At 44.1% G+C, this 26,507-nt stretch overlaps 1 protein-coding gene across 1 annotated transcript in view; it reads right to left on the bottom strand.

Annotated features, from left to right (window-relative positions):
* The window catches only part of LOC140721878 (uncharacterized), a 139,393-nt gene that overhangs the window by 87,805 nt on the left and 25,081 nt on the right, over window positions 1-26,507 (bottom strand). The window contains exons 6-9 of the mRNA XM_073036704.1: window positions 24,593-24,677; window positions 5,118-5,211; window positions 3,871-4,063; window positions 2,569-2,620 (exon numbers count right to left, since the gene is read on the bottom strand). Of these exons, the coding sequence (XP_072892805.1) occupies window positions 2,569-2,620; window positions 3,871-4,063; window positions 5,118-5,211; window positions 24,593-24,677 (424 nt within the window). The remainder of the gene's footprint in view (window positions 1-2,568; window positions 2,621-3,870; window positions 4,064-5,117; window positions 5,212-24,592; window positions 24,678-26,507) is intronic.

Here is a 26,507-nt window from a genome sequence, read left to right as displayed (position 1 = left end):
TCTAGTTAGCAGTGATAGGATTGGGCCGAGCCAGCATGGATTTACCAAGGGTAAATCATGCTTGACTAATCTATTGGAGTTTTTCGAGGATGTAACCAGGAAGTTAGACAAGTGAGATCCAGTGGATGTAGTGTACCTCGATTTTCAGAAGGCATTTTATAAGGTCCCACATAGGAGATTGGTGGGTAAAATCAGAGCTCATGGCATTGGGGGGAAAATATTGACATGGATAGAAAACTAGTTGGCAGATAGAAAGCAAAGGGTAGCGGTGAATGGGTGTTTCTTGGAATGGCAGGTGGTGACTAGTGGGGTGCCACAGGGCTCAGTATTGGGACCATAGCTGTTTACGATTTACATCAATGATTTAGATGAAGGCATTGAGAATAACATCAGCAAGTTTGCTGATGATACTAAGCTGGGTTGCAGTGTGACATGTGATGAGAATGTTAGGAGAATTCAGGGTGACTTGGATAGGCTGGGTGAGTGGGCAGATACTTGGCAGATGACGTTTAATGTGAATAAGTGTGAGGTTATCCACTTTGGGAGTAAGAACAGGAAGGCAGATTATTATCTGAATGGTGTAAAGTTAGGTAAGGGAGAAATACAAAGAGACCTAGGAGTCCTTGTTCATCGGTCACTGAAGGTGAATGAGCAAGTGCAGCAGGCAGTGAAGAAGGCTAAGGAATGTTGGCCTTTATTACAAAGGGAATTGAGTACAAGAGCAAGGAAATCCTCTTGCATTTGTACAGGGCCCTGGTGAGACCACACCTGGAGTATTGTGTACAGTTTTGGTCTCCAGGGTTAAGGAAGGACATCCTGGCTGTAGAGGAAGTGCAGCGTAGATTCACGAGGTTAATTCCTGGGATGTCTGGACTGTCTTATGCAGAGAGGTTAGAGAGACTGGGCTTGTACACGCTGGAATTAAGGAGATTGAGAGGGGATCTGATTGCAACATATAAGATTATTAAGGGATTGGACAAGATAGAGGCAGGAAATATGTTCCAGATGCTGGGAGAGTCCAGTACCAGAGGGCATGGTTTGAGAATAAGGGGTAGGTCATTTAGGACAGAGTTAAGGAAAACCTTCTTCTCCCAGAGAGTTGTGGGGGTCTGGAATGCACTGCCTCGGAAGGCAGTGGAGGCCAATTCTCTGGATGCTTTCAAGAAGGAGCTAGATAGGTATCTTATGGATAGGGGAATCAAGGGATATGGGGACAAGGCAGGAACCGGGTATTGATAGTAGATGATCAGCCATGATCTCAAAATGGCGGTGCAGGCTCGAAGGGCCGAATGGTCTACGTCTGCACCTATTGTCTATTGTCTATAATGACAGGCTTGATGGAGGTATACAAAATTATGTGGCTTATAGATAGGGTAAAGTTAAACTGAGCTTGATATGTTTAACGGGAACATGAAGGGGAACTTCTTCACTAAGAGAGTGGTGAAAGTATGGAATGAGCTGCCACCAGGATGCACAATTTCAACATTCAAGAGAAATCTGGGTAGGTACAAAGGTACAAAAGGCTATGGTCTAGATGCAGGTCGATTGGACTAAGCAGAATAATAGTTTGGCACAGACTAGATGGGCAGAAGATCCCATTTCTGTGTTATAGTACTCTAAGACTCTTTCCTGATTGATTGCTGTATTTTCTCCCCATTTAGAAAATAGATAGTGCCTTTATTCCTTCTACCAAAGTACACGACCATGCACTTTCCTCCGTGGGATTCCATCTGCCAATATCCCCATTCTCCTAATCTGTCTTTCTGCAAACCCCCTGCTTCCTCAGAACTACCTGTCTCTCGACTTACTTTGTGTCATCCAGAAATTTTGCACAAAGCTATCAATCCCGCCATCCAAATCGTTGACGTAATATATAATCACTGACATAATATGAAAAGAACACCAAGTACACTGCAGATGCTTTGTCAAAGCAACATGTACAAACAACCTGCTGAGTTCCTCCAGCTTGTTTGTACATGTTAATACGAAAAGAAGCGGTCACAACACTGACCCCTGCAGAACACCACTAGTCACCAGCAGCCATTCAGTAAAAGGATCCCTTTATTTCCACACACTGCCTCCTGCCAATCAGCAAATCCTCTGTCACGTTAGTATCTTTCCTGGGCTCTTATCTCCATATCGTACCACACAGGATTGTGGTCAACTGACCAATGGAGGGCTCAGCTCAGCATCTTGTTTAACAGCCTCATGTGCGTCACCTTGTCAAAGGCCGACTGAAAATCCAAGTTAGCAACATCCACTGACTCTTTGTCCATCCAGCATGTTATTTCCTCAAAGAATTCCAACAGCTTTGGCAGGCAAGATTTCACTTTAAGGAAACCATGCAGACTTTGGCCTATTTTATCATGTGCCTTTAAGTCCCCCAAATCTTCATCGTCTTACCAGCCAATGAAATCATGCTTAATGGACTATTATTTTCATTCTTCTGCCACCATCCCCTCTTAAAAAGTGGAGATCAGTTGCAATATTCCACTCCTCCAGAATCATTCCAGAAACCAGTGATTGCTGGAAGATCACAACTGATACCTCCATAATCCCTTCAGCTACCTCTAGGGTGCAGCTCCACCTGGTTCCGACACTTCAGCTTCCTAAGCAGCTTCTTTTTAGTAATAGCCAATCAGAATCAGGTTTAATATCATTGGCATATGTTGTGAAATTTGTTGTTTTGTGGCAGAAGTACTTTTCAATAGTAAGTAAAAATTACAATAAGAGATACATATAGTGTATATATATTATATATATATATATTTATATTTGAATTAGTAGTGTAAAAAAGAGCAAAAGAGAAAATAGTTGGTGCACATAGGTTCATTGTCCATTCATAAATCTGATGGTGGAGGGTGGTGGGGAAGAAATTGTTCCTGAAAGATCAAGTGCACGGCTTCAATCTCCAGCACCACCTCCTTGACAGTAGCAATGAGAAGAGGGCATGTCCTGGGTGGTGGAGTCCTTAATGCTGGATGCTGCCTTTGTGAGGCACCACCTGTTCAAGATGTCCTCACTGCTGGAGAGGGTAGCAGCTTTGATACAGATGGCAGAGTTTGCAACTTCCTGCCACTTTTTCTGATCCTGTACAGTATCCCTCCATTCCAGACAGTGAAGCAACCAGTTAGAATGCTCTCTGCGGTACATTTGTAGAAATTTGTGAGAGTCTTTGGTGACAAATCAAGTCTCATCAAACTCTTAAATACAGCCAGTGTCGTGCCTTCTTTGTAATTCCATTAATGTTGGGTCCAGGAGAGATCTTCAGAGATGTTGACACCCAGGAACTTGAAAATGCTCACCCTTTCCACTGCTGATCCCTCATTGAAGACTGGTGTGTGTTCCCTTGACTTCCCCTTGCTGAAGTCCACAGTCAATCCCCTGGACTTACAGACATTAAATGGAAGGTTGTTGGTTTGACACCACACAACCTGCTGATCTATCTCACTCTTGTACACTACCTCGTCAGCATCTGAACCTATGCCAACAATAGCTGTATAATCGGCAAATCTATAGATAGCGTTTGAGGCACCCACATTCACTCTGCGCCCTGACACTCTCGAATTTCTGGTATACTGTCATCCGCCATTTCTTTGTCCCTCATTACTGCCTCTCCAGCATAATTTTCCAGTGTTCCAATATCCACTCCTGCCTCTCTTTTACTCTTTATATATCTGAAAAAAAACTTATTTTGTATTCTCTTTTATATAATTGGATAGCTTACCTTCATATTTCACTTTTCTCTTCTTATTGCTTTTTAAGTTGCCTTCTGTTGGTTTTAACTGCTTTCCAAATCTCTAGCTTCACACTAACATTTGCTGTGCATGCCCTCTCTTTTGCTTTTATGCAAATTTTGACTTTTCTTACCAGCCTCAGCCGCCAGTTCGAACACTTATTCTTTGGAATGTACTTATGCTGGTCCTTCCACTCTGACTTCCTCTGTTCCACATGCCCCGACTGCGCCTCGACCTCAGTCTGAATACTTCTCTTCGACCACGGCTTGACCTCTTTCCAAATCCGTCTCGCTCCCGCATGCCTCGACTGTTGAGTCAGCTTCATCCTTTTGATACAGAGCAAAGGGGGATGAGTACTTTTGAACTGCTGACATTTCAGTTTTTGAATTCTCAATTTTTCATGTTTTTTCCCCCTCCACTGTGAAAATAGGATCTTGTGATTGATGAATAAAAAAATACTCAGTTAAATTGATCAAAGTCCCTGGTTGCAATACACATTAAGGTGAACAATGTGTTGGGGGCTGAGTACTTTAAGCCACTGTAGGAAGACAGATAGATACATAAATAAATAATTAGGGAACATGAGCTGCAGAGTCCTTAGGTTGTGGAATCAGCTTACAATTGAGGTGAGTGAAGCTATCCACACTCATTTAGCAGCTTGTTGGTTGAAGGGTAATAACAGTCCTTGATCTGGTGGTTGAGACCTAAAACTGTCCAATGGATGCAGCAAAAAGAGACAATGGTCTGGATGGATGTTGCTTTCTTGTGTCAACTGTCCTTGTAGATGTGCTCAAAGGTGGGGAGAGCTTTTCCTGGGGACTGGGCTTAATCGACCAGTTTTTATAGGCTTCTCCATTCTTGGGAATTGGTCTGGGACTGGGACAGATTGACCAGTGAGCAGCAGACCAGACTTGGGGTTTGGGAGATGCCTTTGGCCCTTAGTGTGTTGTCTTCTTGCATCATGAGATGGAGGGGGTTCAGGAGGTAACTCCAGAGTAGGTCTTGTTCCACACACTGATCAGTAGATTAAATGATGACAGAAAACTACATACGGGGGTACATGGAGACAATACTGTAACATGCGATTTATGTAGGATCAATGTCAATGGTGTCAAAAAGGCTGTGATACATCTAGTGTGGTAGTATAGTGGTAGTACTTGTCATTCTCAATTTCAGCTTCCACCGCTGGCTAGCAGTCTTGCAAAAAGGAGAGCAGAGTTGTAAGCCTCTCCCTACCAGTACACAGCCTCTCTGACAGCAACTCCCATGCAGTGCTTCATCACTGGTGACACACGGAAACTGAACTCCTTTCGGACTCAGGCTGAGCTACAGAGGATAATGAGGAGGTCTGGCCCCTGCACATGTAGCACAGAGGCCCACCGGCCTATGGACACCCCCTGGTGCTCGTGAACCAGATCCCCAGCTCCGGGTAAATAGCCCACTGCCTTGTGGGCGGCCTCAGGAGAGATGAAGGCTGCGGGAGTGAACAACAGACAGCAAATCCAGAATGGAGCCCCTAAGGTGGCCAGATGTCATTAAACATCCTTCTGGCAGCTCCTGCAGCTGAGTCAGTGCCAAACGTATTGCTTCATAAGCTTTCCTTTGGACTACACCAGTGAGGCTGAGAGGCATCTCAGGATCTCTATACCTTCCACCCAGGCTGCGATGAAGATGATCATCAGTCATTGCCTCCAAGACAGACGATGGCAACCAGTGACTAAACTGTTTGATGGTCAGCATGTAGTCAATGGGAACTAGTGCTTTCCTGGCATACATGATGAATAAACTCTTTTCAGGCTTCCAGCAGGTACAGGTATCAAAACATTGGTTAAAATCAATAATTGTACCCAGCTGAAAGTTTTTGACTGTCTTGGTTGGCAAACTAAATCTTCTCAACTTTCACCAGTTGTGACCTGCGTCTATGATGTGAAAACCCCTCTGTTCTCAGTCTCACAAACACGAGGAAATCTGCAGATGCTGGAGATTCAAGCAACACACACAAAATGCTGGTGGAACGCAGCAGGCCAGGCAGCATCTATAGGGAGAAGTACAGTCGATGTTTCAGGCCGATACTCTTTGTCAGGACCAAGGGTCTCAGCCCAAAATGTCGACTGTACTTCTCCCTATAGATGCTGCTTGGCCTGCTGCATTCCACCAGCATTCTGTGTGTGTTGCTGTTCTCAGTCTGTTCACAACCGGTGGCAAACACAATAGAGCAGGGCAGAATTAACCAAAAGGATGTTCCTGTTAGGTCTGTAATGACCAACAGAAGCAAGACTGAATAATTTGTAACATGTTGTGGATAAACAGAATATTCGGCCCCGCAAATTGCATGGCATTGCTCTTCACCCCCACAGCCCCCGCCACCTCGCCTCCCTTCCCCTCTCTCTTTTTATCTTTCTTTCACTGTACCATTATTCCAGGAAATGCTCTCTTTTCTCTGTGGGTGAATTTGCATTTGTGGCTTTCAACACACACCTGCCTGAATGAAATGAACAGCTCTTTGTTCTCAATCTGTGTGTTTTCTGTTGCTTATAATTTCCTGTTTTCTGTCTCATTCCCCTCTTAAAGAGTGGTATAATATTTGCAATTGTCAATACCTCCAAAACCATCCCAGAATCAGCTACCTTTCAGAACTGTGGAGGGTAGTGCATCTGGTCCAGGTGACTTATCTACTTTCAGCCACCCAATCACCTTCTCCTTCATAATAGAAACTACACTCACTTCTGTGATTTTCTGTATTCCCCATTACAATGTCATTTTCCCCTCTTGCTTCTATTTTACTCTTTGTATATCTAGAAAAGCTTTTGGTACCTTCTTTTATATTATTGGCTAATTAACCTTATTTTATTTCATCTTTTTTCTCCTTGTTGTTTTGTTATTGCCTTAACCATATAACCATATAACAATCACAGCACGGAAACAGGCCCCATTCCGGCCCTCCTAGTCCGTGCCTTCACTTGTTTTTTTTTTAAATCTTCCAGTTTCCCACTAATTATTGCTTTATTACATGCCCTCTCTTTTGCTTTTATGCTTTTAGACTTCCCTTTTCAGCTATAGTTGCCTCATCCTCCCTTTACAATATTTCTTCATCTTTGGTATTTATCTATCCTGCATTTCCAAATTACTCCCAGAAACTCCAGCCATTGCTGCTCTGCCATCATCCCTACTAATGTCCCGTTTCCAATCAACTTTGGCCAGCTCCTCTCTCATGCCTCTGTAGTTCCATTTAATCCACTGTAATACCAATACATCTCACTTCTACCTCTAGAACGGCAGGGTAAATAATATCACTGCTTCATTACTTGTCTTTTCCCTGGTGGGCTCAACCACAAGCTGATATAAAAAAAATCATCTCATAGGCATTCTACAAATTCCTTCTTTTGGGGTCCAACACCAACTTGATTTTCCAAACCAACACACAAAAAGCTGCAGCAATTCAGCAGACCAAACAGCATCTATGGAACATTGCAAGCAGATGACATATTTGGCTGACACTGATGAAAGGTTCGGCCCAATACTTCGACTGTTTACCCTTCTCCATGAATGCTGTCTGGCCTGCTAAGTTCCTCCAGCATTTTGTGCATGTTGCTTGGATTGACAGCATCTGTAGATTTTCTCATCTCCGACTTTCACAACCTACCTGCAAATTGAAACCCCCATGGCTGTCATTACATTCCCCTTTTTACATGCCCTTACTATCTCCTGGTGTAAATAGTAGTCCACGTCTAGCTACTGTTCCTAGACCGTATATAATGTCCATCAGGTTCTTTTTACCCATGCAGTTTCTTAACTTTATCCACAAGGATTCTATATCTCTCCAATCCAGCACCAGTAGTGAGCACTAAGAAGGTTTGGAGCACAGGAGCGCCTACAATACTGCTTTGAATTGGTGGACTGGACTGTATTCAGGGATTCATCTTTGAATATGGATGAGTATGCTGCAGATGCTACCAACTTCATTAAAACCTGTGTGGATGAGAGCATGCCTACAAAGGCTTACTGTACATTCGCAAACCAAAAGCCGTGGACAAACCAGGATGTATATCGTCTGCTGAAGGCTAGATCTGTGGCATTCAAGTCTGGCAACCCAGGCCTGTAGCAGAAAACCAGGTATTGCTTGTGGAGGGCTATTTCAAGGGTGAAGGAACAATTTCAAAGGGGGTTGGAGGCGATATCAGATACATGGCAACTCTGGCAGGGACTGCAAAACATTTCTTCCTAAAAAATGAAACCCAATAGTATGAATGGCAGCGATGCTTCTCTACCAGAGGAACTCAACACCTTCTATACATGCTTTGAAAGGGAGAACACAACTACAGCTGTGAAGATCCCTGCTGCACCTGATGAACCTGTGATCTCTGTCTCGGGGGCGGCGTTAGACTGGACTGTCTTTAAAGAGAGTGAACCCTTGCAAGGAAGAAGGTCCCGATGGAGTATCTGGTATGGCTCTGAAAAGCCTGTGCCAACCAACTAGCAGGAGTATTCAAGGACATTTTCAACCTCTCACTGCGATGGGCAGAAGTTCCCACTTACTTCAAAAAAGGCAACAATCATACCCGTGCCAAAGAAGAATAATGTGGGCTGCCTTAATGACTATCGCCCAGTAGCACTCACATTGACGGTGATGAAATGCTTTGAGGGGTTGGTTATGACTAGACTGAACTCCTGCCTCAGCAAGGATCTGGACCCATTGCAATTTGCCTGTCGTCACAATAGGTCAATGGCAGATGCAATCTCAATGGTTCTTCGCATGGATTTAGACCACCTGGACAGCACAAACACCTAAGTAAGGATGCTGTTTACCGACCATAGCTCAGCATTTAATACCATCATTCCCACAACCCTGACTGAGAAACTGCAGAACCTGGGCCTCTGTACCTCCCTCTGTAATTGGATCCTCAACTTCCTAACCAGAAGACCACAGTCTGTGCAGATTGGTGATAACATATCCTCCTCGCTGACGATCAACGATGGCGCACCTCAGGGGTGTGTGCTTAGCCCACTGCTCTACTCTCTGTACACACATGACTGTGTGGCTAGACATAGCTCAAATAACATCTACAAATTTTCTGATGATACAACCATTGTTGGTAGAATCTCAGATGGTGACGAAAGGACATACAGGAGTGAGATATGCTAACTAGTGAAATGGTGCTGCAGCAACAACCTAGCACTTAACGTCAGTCCTCACAGAGGGCTCAGAAGTGGAGAGAGTGAGCAGCTTCAAGTTCCTGGGTGTCAAGATCTTGAGGATCTAACCTGGTCCCAACATATTGATGTAGTCATAAAGAAGGCAAGACAGCGGCTATACTTCATAAGGAGCTTGAAGTGATTTAGCATGTCAACAAATACACTCAAAAACGTCTATAGTTGTACCGTGGAGAGCATTCTGACAGGCTGCCTCACTGTCTGATGTGGAGGGGCTTCTGCACAAGACCGAAAGAAGCTGCAGAATGTTACAAATCTAGCCAGCTCCATCTTGGGTACTAGCCTACAAAGTACCCAGGACAACTTTAGGGAACGGTGTTTCAGTAAGGCAGCGTCTGTTAATAAGGGCCTCCAGCACCCAGGGCATGTCCTTTTCTCACTGTTACCATCAGGTAGGAGGTACAGAAGCCTGAAGACACACACTCAGCGATTCAGGAACAGCTTCTTCCCCTCTGCCATCCGATTCCTAAATGCACGTTGAACCTGTGGACACTACCTCACTTTTTTTTAATATACAGTATTTCTGTTTTTGCACATTTTTAAATAATCTATTCAATATACATAATTGATTTGTTTATTTATTATTTTTTATTTAATTTATTATTATTATTTTTTCTCTCTCTGCTGGATTATGTATTGTATTGAACTGCTGCTGCTAAATTAACAAATTTGACGTTACATGCTGGTGATAATAAACCGGATTCTGTTTATGCTTTCTCAGAATTCAATTCCCACCCCAAACCCTCTGCTTAAACATAGAAACATAGAAAATAGGTGCAGGAGTACGCCATTCGGCCCTTCGAGCCTGCACCGCCATTCAGTATGATCGATCATCCAACTCAGAACCCTGTACCTGCTTTCTCTCCATACCCCCTGATCCCTTTAGCCACAAGGGCCATATCTAACTCCCTCTTAAATATAGGCAATGAACCGGCCTCAACTGTTTCCTATGGCAGAGAATTCCACAGATTCACCACTCTCTGTGTGAAGAAGTATTTCCTCATCTTGGTCCTAAAAGGCTTCCCCTTTATCCTTAAACTGTGACCCCTCGTTCTGGACTTCCCCAACATTGGAAACAATATTCCTGCATCTGGCAAGTCCAATCCCTTTAGAATTTTATACGTTTCAATAAGATCCTCCTCAATCTTCTAAATTCCAGCGAGTATAAGCCCAGTCGATCCAGTTTTTCTTCATGTGAAAGTCCTGCCATCCCAGGAATCAATCTGGTGAACCTTCTTTGTGCTCCCTCTATGGAAAGAATGTCTTTCCTCAGATTAGGGGACCAAAACTGCACACAATACTCCAGCTGTGGTCTCACCTTGTACAACTGCAGTAGAACCTCCCTGCTCCTGTACTCGAATCCTACCCTCCTGTCCATTTGATACAATGTTATCCTTGCATGCTAAGCTCCAACTATGATCTTCTTTCAAACACAACTCAGTGATGCCCACATCACACCTGTTAATTTCTAACTGTGTTACAAGATTATCCATATTATTTGTACAGTATGAACATTCAAAGATAGCAGTTTCACTGCTGTATTCATAATCCTTTTCAGTTTTGCCCCCATGTTACCAGAAGTTAAATTTAAATCCCTTTCTGGAGACTTTTGTAGCCTCTCCTGCACTCTCCTTCCCTTTTACTTTATCATCACTCTCACAGACTGTTGAAACGTTAAACCTAATATTTAGTTTAAAGACAAACTTCACCCTATCCCACTGATTGCAATTTTGACCTGTCATCTTCCTAAATTTCACCACCATGTTGGTTTTGGTACCAGAGGTGAGAATACACTAGACCTGGTTTATACTAACATACCAGGAGCATATAAAGCCGTTCCCCAGCCCCACGTTGGGCTCTCAGATCACTTGTCTCTTATGCTAATTCCAGCATACAAACCATTGATCAAATTGGCTAAACCAGTTCTGAGGGAGCAATCTCAGCATTGCAGGACTGCTTTGAAACACAAACTGGAGAATGTTCAGAAAGGCTGCTACCTGTGTCAACCACATTAACATCGAGGAATATGTGGATTCTGTGACCAGCTACACAGAGTTACACCAAGGTGAACAATGATCTCTGGCTGATCTCCCTCAGCCGCTGCCCCTGAAATGTCACCAGTGGCCGTTCTCAGACCAGATATTTATTACCAGAGAGGGCAGTTTTAATATCAGTAGTCAGGGGTTCACAGGGGATTTCTGAAACTCTATTTTTACCTGGAGGATCCTTGGAGTTTGGAATGCAGTTCCTGAGAGAGTAATATCTGGATAAGCACTTGAATCAACAAAGTTTGGGAGGCTATGAACCAAATGTGTTTAATTGGTATTAGTATAGATAGGTACTTGATGGCAAGCATGGTCTAAATGGACGAAAAGTACTGCATGTGCTGCAGATTTTTATGACTATAGTGGTTTCAAAGCTCAAAGTAAAGTTCCTATCAGATCACCAGCAGGTGGTAAGAGTGGGCTCCCTCACCTCTGCCCCTCAACACAGGAGCCCCTCAGGGCTGTGTACTAAGCCCCCTCCTTTACCCATGACTGTGTCACCACCCACAGCTCCAACCTGCTAATTAAATTTGCTGATGACTTTACACTGATTTACCTGATCTCAAATAATAATGAGGCAGCCTACAGAAAAGTCATCACCCCAACAATTCGGTGTCAAGAAAACAACCTCTCCCTCAATGTCACAAAAACAAAGGAGCTAGTTGTGGACTACAGGAGAAAGGAGACAGGCTAACCCCTATTGACGTCAATGGATCTGAGGTTGAGAGGATGAACAGCTTTAAACTCTACAGCATAAACATCACCAAGGATCTCACGTGGTCTGTACATGCCAGCTGTGTGGTGAAAAAGGCACAACAGCGCCTCTTTCACTTCAGACAGTTGAAGAAGTTTGGTCTGGGCCCCCAAATCCTAAGGATTTGCTATGGGCCACAATTGAGAGCATCCTGACTGGTTGCATCACTGCCTGGATTGGGAACTGTACCTCCCTCAATCGCAGGACTCTGCAGAGAGTGGTGCGGACAGCCCAGCACATCTGTAGATGTGAACTTCCCACTATTCAGGACATTTGGAAAGACAAGTGTGTAAAAAGGGCCCTGACCACAAACTGTTCCAGCTGCTACCATCCGGGAAACGGTACCACAGCATAAAAGCCAGGACCAACAGGCTCTGGGACAGCTTCTTCCGCCAGGCCATCAGACTGTTTAATTCATACTGATACAATTGCATTTCCATGTTATATTGACTATCATGTTGTACATACTATTTATAAAACTTGCTATAAATTGCATGTTGCACATTGAGACAAAGATGTAATATAAATATTTTAACTCCTCATGTATATGGAGGATGTAAGTAGTAAAGTTAATTATTATCGACATACATAAACTGTACATCATCATACACTACCCTGAGATTCGTTTTCTTGCAGACACATATGTTACAAAGAAATACAATAGAAACAATGAAAAACTACACACAGATAAAAATTGACACACAGCCAATGTGCAAAAGGCAAACTGTGCAAATACATAACAAATAATAGGTAGATGGAGTTCCTTGACAAAGAATTCAGCCCCAAAACCTATTTTCACATTTTTCCGTCCCATTTTCTAAATTTAAACTAAATTGAAGACGGATCTTTGAGCTAATCTATAAAGCAGTCTTCATCACGTCGAATCAAAAGAAAAAAATCCAAAACGCATCAACAATTCAGATGAACAAAGCAGATGATCAGTACTTGGAGCTACGATTTTGAGGCCATTACAGGGACTTGGATGGCTCAGGGGCAGGAATGGTTACTTCGAGTACCAGGCTTTAGATGTTTCAGAAAGACAGGGAGGGAGACAAAGGAAGTGGGGGCATGGCACTGTTGATCAGAGATAGTGCCATGGACCTGGAAAAGGAGGAAGACACGAAGGGATTGTCTATGGAGTCTCTGTTGGTAGAAGTTAGGAACAGGAAGGGGTCAATAACTCAGCTGGACGTTTTTTCTAGACCACCCAATAGTAACAGGGACATCAAGAAACGGATAGGAAGACAGATTCTGGAAAGGTGTAACAATAACAGGGTTGCAATGGTGGGAGATTTTAATCCCCAAATATCAATTGGTATCTCCCAAGAGCAAGGGGTAGAATTTGTTAGCTGTGTTCAGGAAGGTTTCTTGGCACAGTGCATAGATAAGGCTCCAAGAGGATGGTCTGTACTTGATCTGGTATTGGGAAATGAACCTGGTCAAGTGTCAGGTCTCTCAGTGGGAGAGCATTTTGGAGTTAGTGATCACAATTCTATTTCCTTTACTAAAGCATTGTAGAGGGATAGGAACAGACAAGTTAGGAAAGCATTTAACTGGAGTAAGGGGAAATATGAGGATATCAGGCAGGAACCTGGAAGCATAAATTGGGAACAGATGTTCTCAGGGAAATGTACAGAAGAAATGTGGCAAATGTTCAGGGGATATTTGCGTGGAGTTCTGCATAGGTACGTTCTAATGAGAAAAGGAAAGGATGGTAGGGTACAGAAGCTGTTGTAAATCCAGTCAGGAAGAAGAGAAAAGCTTACGAAAGGTTAAAAAAAAACTAGGTAATGATAGAGATCTAGAAGATTATAAGGCTAGCAGGAAGGAGCTTAAGAATGAAATTAGGAGATCCAGAAGGGGCCATGAGAAGGCTTTGGCAGACAGGATTAAGGAAAACCCCAAGGCATTCTATATGTATATGACGAGGATAAGATGAGTGAGAATAGGACCAATCAAGTGTGACAGTGAAAAAGTATGTGTGGAACCAGAGGAGATAGCAGAGGTACTTAATGAGTACTTTGCTTCAATATTCATTACAGAAAAGGATCTTAGCGATTGTAGGGATGACTTGTAACAGACTGAAAAGCTTGACCATGTAGATATTAAGAAAGAGGATGTGCTGGAGCTTCTGGAAAGCATCAAGATGGATGTCACCCGGACCACACGACATGTACCCCAGGCTACAGTGGGAGGCGAGGGAGGAGATTGCTGAGCCTCTGGTGAAGACCTTTGCATCATCAATGGGGATGAGAGGTTCTGGAGGATTGGAGAGTTGCAGATAATGTTCCCTTATTCAAGAAAAGGTGTAGAGATAGCACAGGAAATTATAAACCAGTCAGTCTTACTTCATTAGTTTTTAAGTTTATGCAAAACATCCTGAGAGGCAATATTTATGAACATTTGTAGTGGCATAATAGGATTAGGAACAGTCAGCATGGCTTTGTCAAAGGCAGGTCGTGCCTTACAAGCCTGATTGAATTTTTAGAGGATGTGACTAAACACATTGATGAAGGAAGAGCAGTAGATGTAGTGTTTATGTATTTTAGCAAGGCATTTCATAAGGTATCCCATGCAAGGCTTACTGAGAAAGTAAGGAGGCATGGGATCCAAAGGAACATTGCCTTGTCGATCCAGAACAGGCTTGCCCACAGAGGCAAAGAGTGCTTGTAGACGGGTCATATTCTGCACGGAGGTCGGTGACCAGTGGTGTGCCTCAGGAATCTGTTCTGGGACCCCTTCTCTTCGTGATTTTTATAAATGACCTGGATGACAGATGGGTTAGTAAATTTGCTGATGATACAATGGTTGATGGTGTTGTGGATAGTGTGAAGGGCTGTCCCAGTTTACAGCGGAACATTGATAGGATGCAAAACTGGATTGAGAAGTGGCAGATGGCGTTTAACCCGGATAAGTGTGAAGTGGTTCATTCTGGTAGGTCATATGATGGCAGAATATAGTATTAATGGTAAGCCTCTTGGCAGTGTGGAGGATCAGAGGGATCTTGGGGTGCGAGTCCATAGGACACTCAAAGCTACTCTGCAGGTGGGACTCTGTGGTTAAGAAGGTGAACAGTGCATTGGCCTTCATCAATTGTGGTATTGAGTTTAGGAGCCAAGAGGTAATGTTGCAGCTCTATAGCACCCTGGTCCGACCCCACTTGGAGTACTGTGCTCAGTTCTGGTCACCACACTACAGGAAGGATGTGGAAACCATAGAAAGGTTGCAGAGAGATTTACAAGGGATGTTCCCTGGATTGGAGAGCATGCCTTATGAGAATAGGTTGAGTGAACTCGGCCTTTTCTTCTTGGAGCGACGGAGGATGAGAGGTGACCTGACAGAGGTGTATAAGATGATGAGAGGCATTGGTCATGTGGACAGACAGAGGCTTTTTTCCCCATGGCTGAAATGGCTAGCACAAGAGAACACAGCTTTAAGGTGCTTGGAAGTAGGTACAGAGGAGATGTCAGGGTAAGTTTTTTTTATGCAGAGAGTGGTGAGTGTGTGGAATGGGTTGCCAGCAATTGTGCTGGAGGCGGATACCATAGGGTCTTTTAAGAGACTCCTGGATAGGTACATGGAGCTTAGAAAAATAGAGGGCTATGGGTAACCTAGGCAATTTCTAAGGTAAGAACATGTTCAGCACAGCTTTGTGGGCTGAAGGGCCTGTATTGTGCTGTATGTTTTCTATGTTTCTATTCTCATTTACTAAAAAATTAAAACCCCAAAGATTCTGCAGCTGAAAATGTATTCCTCCCCTTTGTAATTACTACATTAACTTTTCTCCAATGCAATACATAACCTTACCAACTCACCCAATCTGTTGATGTAGAAAATTGGAGGATCTCTTGTTTTCAATGAATTCAACAGATTAAATACCTCTCTCTGTCGGGTCCAAAGATCTGGTAGACTGGCAACAGACCAAACCAAATGAAGACAAAACAGCATTCAAGACAATTCAGGGAGATGATAATAGAGAAGCACAAATGAAAGGAGAGGTCCAAGACCATCTCAAAGGCATTGAACATACCTCAGAGCACAGTGCAGTCCATTGTGAAACCATAATGTCACAGCCCAGTTTAGGCCACCCATCTAAACTTAGTAACCAGAAAGGAATGGCACTTGGAAGGGAGGCCAACAGAGTGAGCTGCCGAAATCAGTGGATGCAACTGGAAATGAAGTTGTGTCTCCACAATCTCTAAAGCCTTCCACAAAAAGGGTACTTACAGAAGAGTGTCAAGAAATAAGACTTGGCTGAAAAAAATCCTTACCGGTAAAGACTTTGAAAAGTGTCACTCAGAAGCTTGAAAAGATGTGGAAGAACGTCTTGTGGTCAGATGAGACTAAAGCAGAGTTTTTTGGCATCAACACCAAGTGGTACATGTGGCGCAAGTCTAATATTGTGCATCAGCTAGGTAACACCAGCCCTACTGTAAAGTGTGGAAGAGATAGCATCATGCCGTGTGGATGCTTTTCAGGAATAGAGACAGGAAATCTAGCCGGGGTAGATGGGAAGATGAAAAATGCCAAATACAGAAGGATCCTGGATCAAAACCTGCTAGCCTCTGCCAGAAAGCTTAAACTGGAGCAACAATTCTCTCTGCTTTTGGGCACTATTGTGAAAAAAGGAACATGTGAGTCACAAATAAAAAAAATCTCAAGTGAAATTGACCAAAACCCCTGGTTGTAATATGTATGTATACGAAGGGTTGGAGGCTGAATAATTTCAGAAGGCACTGTAGACAGATAGATCAATATATAATGCTGAGAACATGAGATGTAGAGTCCTGAGAAGTGAGACCATATTTTGTGGAATCAATTTGGTATTGAGGTGAGAGAAGTTATCCATACTGGTTCAACAGCCTGATGGTTGAAGGGTAATAACTGTTCTTGACCTGCTGGTGTGAGAACTCAGGCTCCTGTACCTCCTGCACAATGGCAACATGCGAAGAGAGCATGTTCTGGATGGTGAGGATCCTTGATGATGGATATGTCCTACTGAAAGGTCTCAGCCTGAAATGTCCACTATACACTTTTCCATAGATGCTGCCTGGCCTGCTGTGTTCCTCCAGCATTTTGCGTGTGTTGCTTGGATTTCCAGCATCTGCAGGTTTCCTCTTGTTTTTCCTTGATGATGGATGCTGCATTCTTGTGTCAACACCCCTTGTAAATGTGCCCAGTGGTGGGGAGAGCTTTTCCTGCGATGGACTGGGCTGTATCCACCCCTATTAATAGGCTTCTCCGGTCTTGTGCATTGGTGTGGAACTGGGACGGATCAACCAATAAGTGCCAGCCTAGACAGAGAGGCCAAAGAAAGCCCTCTTGCTTCTAATGTGTTGTCTTACTGCATAATGAGGAGGAGGTGATTGTAAAGCAGGATGTTTTCGTTGCATTCCAGCCACTGATCAGTCAATTAAATGGCCACAGAAAACTGCCTCCCGGGAAAGTAAAGACAATAACGTGTGATTAGTGTAGGATCAGTGCCAATGGTGTTTGATGGTTAGCATGTACCCAGTGGGCCAAAGAGCCTGTTTCAGCATTTTATGACTTTCTGACTTCTCTCTCTACCCCCCTTCGTCTCTCACCTCTACTGTCTTTCACTTTCCCACTCTTCCCCTCACCCCCTCACATTATACTAATGCCTTGCGTTTCGACCTGTGACCTGTGTCTATGATGTGAAAACCCCTCTGTTCTCAGTCTATTCACATCCGGTGACAAACAGGAGAACAGAACAGGGCAGAATTAACCAGAGGGATGTTTATATTAGAACTGTGATGGCCACAGAAGCAGAGTGAATAATTTGGAAAGTTTTGCAGAGAAACTGAATATTCAGCCTCACAAAATACATGGCATCTCTCTGACCCTCTCTGACACTCCCCTCCCCCCCACCTTTCTGTCTCACTCTCTCTGTAAGAGTTCACCACACTATTCCAGGAACTCCTCTCAGTTCTGTTAGTGGGTGAATTTGCATCTGTGGCTTTCAATACGTGATACCTGTGTGAGTGAAATGAACAGTCCATTGTTCTCAATCTGTGTGCTTCCTGCACAAGACAGGATTAAACTGTATAGTGTTTCTATTCAAACTCCAGCAGTTGCAGAAGTCAGAGTAAATTATTTAGACATAAGTAAATTATTACTTGACTGTCAAGTCAGGCCACTTGGAGCAAAAACTCTTTTTTAAATATGCTCAATAACTTGGCCTCCACAATCATCTGTGGCAATGAATTCCAACGTGCACTCTCTGGCTAAAGGAATTCCTCTTTATCTCTGTTCTAAAAGGATGTCCCTGCATTATTAAAGTCCTCCAGCACCCAGGGCATACACTTTTCGCACTGTTACCATCAGGTAGGAGATACAGAAGCCTGAAGGCACACACTCAGTGATGCACGAACAGTTTCTTCCCCCGCCATCTGATTTCTCAATGGACTTTGAAGCTTTGAACACTACTTCACATTTTTTAAATATATAGTATTTCTGTTTCTGCGCATTTTTAAATAATCTATTCAATATACATAACATACGGTTTTTTTGTTTATTTATTATTATGCTTTTTTTTCTCTCTCTGCTACATTATATATTGCATCGAACTGCTGCTGCTAAGTTAAATTTCATGTCACATGCCAGTGATAATAAACCTGATTCTGATTCTGAGACTGTGACCCTTAGTCCTAGACTTCACAACAATAGGAAACATCCTCTCTACATCCACTCTATCCAGGGCTTTCAATGTACAATAGATCTCAATGTGATCCTTCTCATTCTTGTAAACTCCAGCAAGTATCTACACAGTACCAACAAATGCTCTTCTTAGTTTAACCCTTTCATTCACAGGGTCATTCTCACAAACCTCCTCTGGTCACTCTCCAATGCCGGCACATCCTTTCTTAGAAGAGGGACCCAGAACGACTCAATTATCCAAAGACATTCTGACAAATGCCTTATAAAGTTTCAGCATTCCAGCCTTGGTTTTATATTCTAGTCCTCTCAAATTAATGCTAACATTGCTTTTGCCTTCCATACCACCATCTCAACCAGTAGATCAACCCTTAGGGAAGCCTACAAGAGGACTCCTAGGTCCCTTTGCAACTTTGATTTCTGAATTTTCTCTCCATTTAGAAAATAGTCTACACCTTTAATCCTTATACCAAAGTACATGATCATACATTTCCCATACCGTATTCTAGCTGCCACACTTTGCCCAGACCCCTGATCCGTACAAGTCCTTCTGCAGGCACCCTGCTTCCTCAACACTACCTCTCCTCCACCTATCTTTGTATCATCCACAAAACCATCAACTCTGTCATCCAACTCATTGACATACATTATTGTGTGAAAAGTTGTCCCAACATCGACCAGGATGAAACACAACTAGTCACTGGCAGCCCATCAGAAAAGGGACCCTTTATTCCCACTGTCAGCTTCCTGTCAGCGGAATTCTTCCACTCATGCTGGTATCTTTTTGTAATAACACGTGCCCTTATCTGGTTAAGCAGCCTCTTGTGCAACATCTTGTTAAAGGCCTTCTGAAAATCCAAGTAAATAACAACCACTGACTCTTCTTTGTCTATCCCGCCTGTCATTTCCTCGAAGAGTTTCAACAAAACCTTGCTGACAATGGCCCATTTTATCATGTGCCTGCAAGTACCCCAAAACTTTGTCCTTAATACTGGTCATATTGAAGTCAGGCTTATAATTTCCTGTCTTTGGCCTCCTTCTCTTCCTAACGAGAGGAGTGATGTTTACAATTTTCAATTTGCCTCAAACCGGTACAGATTCAAATGACTGTTGAAAGATCACTACTAATGCTTCCACAATCTTTCAGCATCTCTCTCACCGCCTGTCTCACCCCCTCCCCTTTCTGTCTCACTCTCTCTGTATCAGCTCAGCACCCTATTCCAGGAACTCCTCTCAGTTCTGTTAGTGGGTGAATTTGCATCTGTGGCTTTCAACACATGATACCTGCGTGAGTGAAATGAACAGTCCATTGTTCTCAATCTGTGTTTTGCCTATCATTTCACACATCACACAAATGGGTGACAGTCAAGAGAGGCAGGGGGAGCAGACAGAGAGAGCAGATCACCCCTGTGGCCGTTCCCATCAACAATAAGAATACCGTTTTGGATACTGTTGGTGGGGATGACCTACCAGGAACAAGTTGCAGTGGTCCTGTCTCTGACACTGGGGTTGGACCTCGACTAGAAAGGGGAGGAGGGAAGAGAAGAGAGCGGTAGTGATAGGGGACTCTATATTCAGGGGGGCAGATAGGAGATTTTGTGGGGAAGATTGGGAGCCTCGGATGGTATGTTGCCTCCCTGGTGCTGGGGTCCAGGACATCTCAGATCAGGTGCAGGTTATTCTCGAGAGGGAGGGCAAGAACCCAGATGTTGTGGTCCATGTAGGGACCAATGACGTGGGTAGGATGAGTGAGGGGGTCCTGCGTAGTGAGTTCAGGGAGTTAGGTGCGAAGCTGTAGGGCAGAACCTCCAGGGTAACAATCTCAGGATTGCTACCTGTGCCACGTGTGAGTGAGGCAAGGAACAGAAGGATTATACAGATTAATACGTGGCTGAGAGGATGGTGCAGGAGGGAGGGCTTCAGGTTTTTAGATAATTGGGCTTTGTTCCAGGGAAGGTGGGATCTGATCCGAAGGGACGGTTTACACCTGAACTGGAGTGGTACTAACATTCTTGCAGGGAAGTTTGCTAGTGCTTCTTGGGGTGGGGGGGGGGGGAGGGTTTAAACTAAATTTGCAGGGGGCGGGGATCCAGAATGCGAGAGAGGATAGCGAGATGAAGAACAAAGGACAGGTGGGGACTACACGGTTCCGGAATATTAAGTGTGTAGTAGAGAAAGGTGAGGCGGAACAAGTGATAAGGAGGACACATGTACAGAGGGATGGTCTGACGGAACATGGAGTTAAATTTGCAGAAAGAATAAGTAAATTTAGGAAGGACAACAAAATCCAAGGGGCGTATAGCCCGATGTGATTTCGGGGAGCTGGGTTAAGCACAATAGGCAGCGATTTAAACAGAGAGAGGAGAAGTGGGCTAAAAATTCTATATCTGAATGCACGGTGTCAGAAATAAGGCAGATAAGCTTGAAGCTCAGGTGCGAATGGGTAACTATGATGTTGTTGGGATAACGGAGACATGGCTGCAGGGAGATCAGACCTGGGAAATGAATGTACAAGGGTATACGTGCTATCGTAGCGACAGAAATGTGGGCAGAGGGGGTGGTATGGCCCTGTTGGTGAGGAATGAGATTCAGTCCTTTGCAAGGGGGGACATAGGATCAGGAGAAGTAGAGTCTGTGTGGATAGAACTGAGGAACAGTAAGGGCAAAAAGACCATAATGGGTGTTGTCTACAGGCCACCAAACAGTAGCATGGATATTGGGTGCAAGTTGAATAGGGAGTTAACATTGGCATGTGGCAAAGTTAATGTCACAGTAGTTATGGGGGATTTCAACATGCAGGTGAACTGGGAGAATCAGGTTGGTGCTGGACCCCAGGATAGGGAGTTTGTAGAGTGCCTATGGGATGCATTCTTGGAACAGCTTGTACGAGAGCCGACCAGGGACAAGGCTGTTCTGGATTTAGTGTTGTGTAATGAACAGGATTTGATAAGTGATCTTGAAGTAAAGGAGCCATTAGGAGGTAGTGACCATAATATGATAAGTTTTTATCTGCAATTTGAGAAGGATAAGGGCCATTTGGAGGTGTCAGTGTTGCAGTTGAACAAAGGAGACCATGGAGCCATGAGGGAGGAGCTGGCCAAAGTTAACTGGACGGATATCCTAGCAGAAAAGACAGTGGAACAGCAATGGCAGGTATTCTTGGGAATAATGCACAAGGTGCAAAATCAGTTCATCCCCCGGAGAAGGAAGGATTCAAAGAGGGGAAAGGGGCCACAGTGGTTGAAAAAGGAAGTCAGAGATTGCATAGCATTAAAAAAGAGGAAGTATGACAGAGCTAAGGTGAGGGGGAGGACAGATGATTGGGAAATTTTTAAGGAACAACAGAACTTAACTAAAAACGTAATACCGGGAGAAAAAATGAGGTACAAATGCAAGCTATCCAGGAATATAAAGGAGGATAGCAAAAGCTTTTTTAGGTATGTGAAGAGAAAGAAGATAGTTAGGAACAATGTTGGGCCCTTGAAGAATGAATTGGGTGAAATTGTTATGGGAAACAGAGAAATGGCAGAAGAATTTAATAAGTACTTTAGATCTGTCTTCACTAGGGAAGACACAAGCAATCTCCCAGATGTATGGATGGGCCAAGGACATAGGGTAACAGAGGTAATGAAACAGATTGACATTAGGAAGGAAACGGTGATGAGAAGACTGTTGGGACTGAAGGCTGACAAATCCCCAGGTCCAGATGGTCTGCACCCTAGGGTACTAAGAAGGTGGCTCTGGAAATTGCGGATGTATTGGTAATCATTTTCCAATGTTCCTTAGATTCAGGATCAGTTCCTGAGGTTTGGAGAATGGCTAATGTTATCCCACTTTTTAACAAAGGAGGGAGGGAGAAAACAGAGAACTATCATCCTGTCAACCTAATATCAGTAGTGGGGAAGATGTTAGAGTCCATTATTAAAGATGAAATAGGTGCATATCTAGATAGCAGTGATAGGATTGGGCTGAGCCAGCATGGAATTACCAAGGGAAAATCATGCTTGACTAATCTGTTGGAGTTTTTCGAGGATGTAACCAGGAAGTTAGACAAGGGAGATCCAGTGGATGTACAGTACCTCGATTTTCAGAAGGCATTTGATAAGGTCCCATATAGGAGATTGGTGGGTAAAATCAAAGCTCATGGCATTGGGGGGAAGACATTGACATGGATAGAAAACTGGTTGGCAGATAGAAAGCAAAGGTTAACGGTGAATGGGTGTTTCTCGGAATGGCAGGTGGTGACTAGTGGGGTGCCACAGGGCTCAGGATTGGGACCACAGCTGTTTACGATTTACATCAACGATTTAGATGAATGCATTGAAAATAACATCAGCAAATTTGCTGATGATACTAATCTGGGTGGCAGTGTGACATGTGATGAGGATGTTAGGAGAATTCAGGGTGACTTGGATAGGCTGAGTGAGTGGGCAGATACTTGGCAGATGACGTTTAATGTGAATAAGTGTGAGGTTATCCACTTTGGGAGTAAGAACAGGAAGGCAGATTATTATCTGATCGGTGTAGAGTTAGGTAAGGGAGAAATACAAAGAGATCAAGGAGTCCTTGTTCATCAGTCACTGAAGGTGAATGAGCAAGTGCAGCAGGCAGTGAAGAAGGCTAATGGAATGTTGGCCTTTATTACAAAGGGAATTGAGTACAAGAGCAAGGAAATCCTTTTGCATTTGTACAGGGCCCTGGTGAGACCACACCTGGAGTATTGTGTACAGTTTTGGTCTCCAGGGTTAAGGAAGGACATCCTGGCTATAGAGGAAGTGCAGCGTAGATTCACAAGGTTAATTCCTAGGATGTTTAGACTGTCTTACGCAGAGAGGTTAGAGAGATGGGCTTGTACATGCTGGAATTAAGGAGATTGAGAGGGGATCTGATTACAACATAAGATTATTAAGGGTTTGGAGAAGATAGAGGCAGGAAATATGTTCCAGATGCTGGGAGAGTCCAGTACCAGAGGGCATGGTTTGAGAATAAGGGGTAGGTCATTTAGGACAGAGTTAAGGAAAACCTTCTTCTCCCAGAGAGTTGTGGGGGTCTGGAATGCACTGCCTCGGAAGGCAGTGGAGGCCAATTCTCTGGATGCTTTCAAGAAGGAGCTAGATAGTTATCTTATGGATAGGGGAATCAAGGGATATGGGGACAAGGCAGGAACCGGGTATTGATAGTAGATGATCAGCCATAATCTCAGAATGGCAGTGCAGGCTCGAAGGGCCGAATGGTCTACTCCTGCACCTATTGTCTATTTCCTGTAGTTTGCCTCCCTCCCTTCTTACAGAGTGGAATGACTTTTACAATTTTCTATTCCTCTGAGACCAGTCCAGAATCTAGTGATTGTTGAAAGATCACTACTAATGCCTGCACAGTCATTTCAGCCACCTCTTTCAGAACCTGGGGGGTGGGGGTGTAGTCTATCTGGTCCAGGTGACTTATCGACTTTCAGACCTTTCAGCTACCCAAGCACCTGCTCCTCAGTAACAGCAACTACACTCACTTCTGTCCTGAAACACAAATTTGTGACTTACTGATGTTCTTTCACAATGAAGATGGACACAAAATACTTTCTGAGTTTGCCCATCTTTTTTTGTCCCCCATTACCAACTCCCTAGTGTCATTTTGCATTCTTGTTTCCCTTTTACCCTTGTATATCTGAGAAAGCCTTTGGTATCCTCTGTTATATTAATGCTAGATTACCCTTCGTATTTCTTCATATCTCATTTTTCTTTTGTTGGTGTGCAGAGGTGGAGGGGTCTCGGGAAGTCATTCCAGAGCAGAGGGTCTTTGTGAGAGCACTGGAGGATTTCAATTCAGGATGGAGGAGGGGAGGGATAAGCCAACAGAAATATCTCAGTAAGATCAGTGGAAATGAAACCCTCTCCCAGTCCCAGGACCACTGCCTCATTATTCGTCTCTGGCATTATTAATTTATTTTGTTACCTAGAGTTATTTTTATCTCCTGCACTGTACTGCCAACACAAAACAATTTTCAGTCTATGTCAGTGATAGTAAACCTGATTCTGATCCCCAGCTCCATCTCTCACCTTGGCCTTGTTTCCATCTGTTGTTCTGTGTCGTCCTGTGTCTTTTCACCAGATGTTGTCTTTGCATCTGACATGGAGAGTCCATCGTTCACTCTCTGTCAGCTTCCTTTCACAAACACAACATCAGCATGTGGCACCAGAGGCAGCTGGAATCTGGAGCAGCAGACAAGATGTTGGAGGCGTTCAGCTGGTCCGGCAGCATCTGTGGAGGGAAATGAACAGGCAATGTTTCAGATCAAAACATTTATTTAATCTATGATCAATTATCTCCGCAGGATAAACCCAGCCCTATGATTGTGTACGCGCTATCACACTGTACACAGGACTGTAGTGGACAGAGAGGGAGAGACAGGATTGATTCACCAGTGTGAGATATGTACTTTGTACAGGAAGGTAGGATTAGTTTAGACTGATAACGTGGTAAGTAGAGATATCATGAGCCTATTAGTCTGTTCCTGTGTTGAACTGCTCTGTGTTCTGAGTGGCATTAGTGTTTTGTACATGGAATGCATTACATTCACCATATACACTCAATGGCCACTTGAAGTCAAGTCAAGTCAACTTTTATTGTCATTTCGAGCATAACTGCTGGTACAGTGCATAGTAAAAATGAGACAACGTTTTTCAGGACCATGGTTTACATGACACAATACAAAAAACTAGATTGAACTACATAATAAAAAAAACACAGAGAAAGCTATACTAGTCTACAGACCTACACTGGACTGCATAAAGTGCACAAAAACAGTTCAGGCATTAAAATAAATAATAAACAGGACAATAGGGCAGTAAGGTGTCAGTCCAGGCTTCGGGTATTGAGGAGTCTGATAGCTTGGGGGAAGAAACTGTTATATAGTCTGGTCGTGAGAGCCTGAATGCTTCGGAGCCTTTTCCGAGACGGCATGAGGGAGAATAGATTGTATGAGGGATGCATGGGGTCCTTCATAATGCTGTTTCCTTTGCGGATGCAGCGTTTAGTGCAAATGTCCGTGATGGCGGGAAGAGAGACATCGATGATCTTCTCAGCTGACCTCACTATCCGCTGCAGGGTCTTGCGATCCGAGATGGTGCAATTTCCAAACCAGGCAGTGATGCAGCTGCTCAGGACGCTCTCAACACAACCCGTGTAGAATGTGATGAGGATGGGGGGTGGGAGATGGACTTTCCTCAGCCTTCGCAAAAAGTAGAGACGCTGCTGGGCTTTCTTTGCTATGAAGCTGGTGTTAAGGGACCAGGTGAGATTCTCTGCCAGGTGAACACCAAGAAAATTTGGTGCTGTTAACGATCTCTACTGAGGAGCCGTCGATATTCAGTGGGGAGTGGTCACTCTGTGCCCTCCTGAAGTCAATAACCATCTCTTTTTTTTTGTTCACATTCAGAGACAGGTCATTGGCTCTGCACCAGTCCGTTAGCCACTGCACCTCCTCTTTGTAAGATGACTCTTCGTTCTTGCTGATGACACCCACCACAGCGAACTTGATGATGTGGTTCGAGCTGTGTGTTGCAGCACAGTCGTGGGTCAGCAGAGTGAACAGCAGTGGACTGATCACATAGCACTGAGGGACCCCCGTGCTCCGTGTGATGGTGTTGGAGATGCAGCTCCCGATCTGGACTGACTGAGGTCTCCCAGTCAGGAAGTCTAGGATCCAGTTGCAGAGGGAAGTGTTCAGGCCCAGTAGGCTCAGCTTTCCAATCAGTTTCTGAGGGATGATTGTGTTGAATGCTGAACTAAAGTCTATGAACAGCATCCGAACGTACGTCTTTTTTGTCCAGGTGGGTTAGGGCCAGGTGGAGGGTGGTGGCAATGACATCATCTGTTGAGCGGTTGGGACTGTACGCAAACTGCAGGGGGTCCAGTGAGGGGGGCAGCAGGGTCTTGATATGCTTCATGACGAGCCTCTCGAAACACATCATGATGATGGATGTGAGTGCAACGGGACGGGAGGTAGTCATTGAGGCAGGACACTGAAGACTTCTTCGGCACGGGGACGATGGTGGCGGCCTTGAAGCACGTTGGAATGTTGGCGCTGCT

This window comes from Hemitrygon akajei, unplaced genomic scaffold, assembly GCF_048418815.1.
Source record: "Hemitrygon akajei unplaced genomic scaffold, sHemAka1.3 Scf000063, whole genome shotgun sequence".
NCBI classification, from domain to species: domain Eukaryota; kingdom Metazoa; phylum Chordata; class Chondrichthyes; order Myliobatiformes; family Dasyatidae; genus Hemitrygon; species Hemitrygon akajei.
The sequence above is the reverse complement of the archived record's forward strand: the minus strand, read 5'-3'. Positions and strand labels throughout refer to the sequence as shown.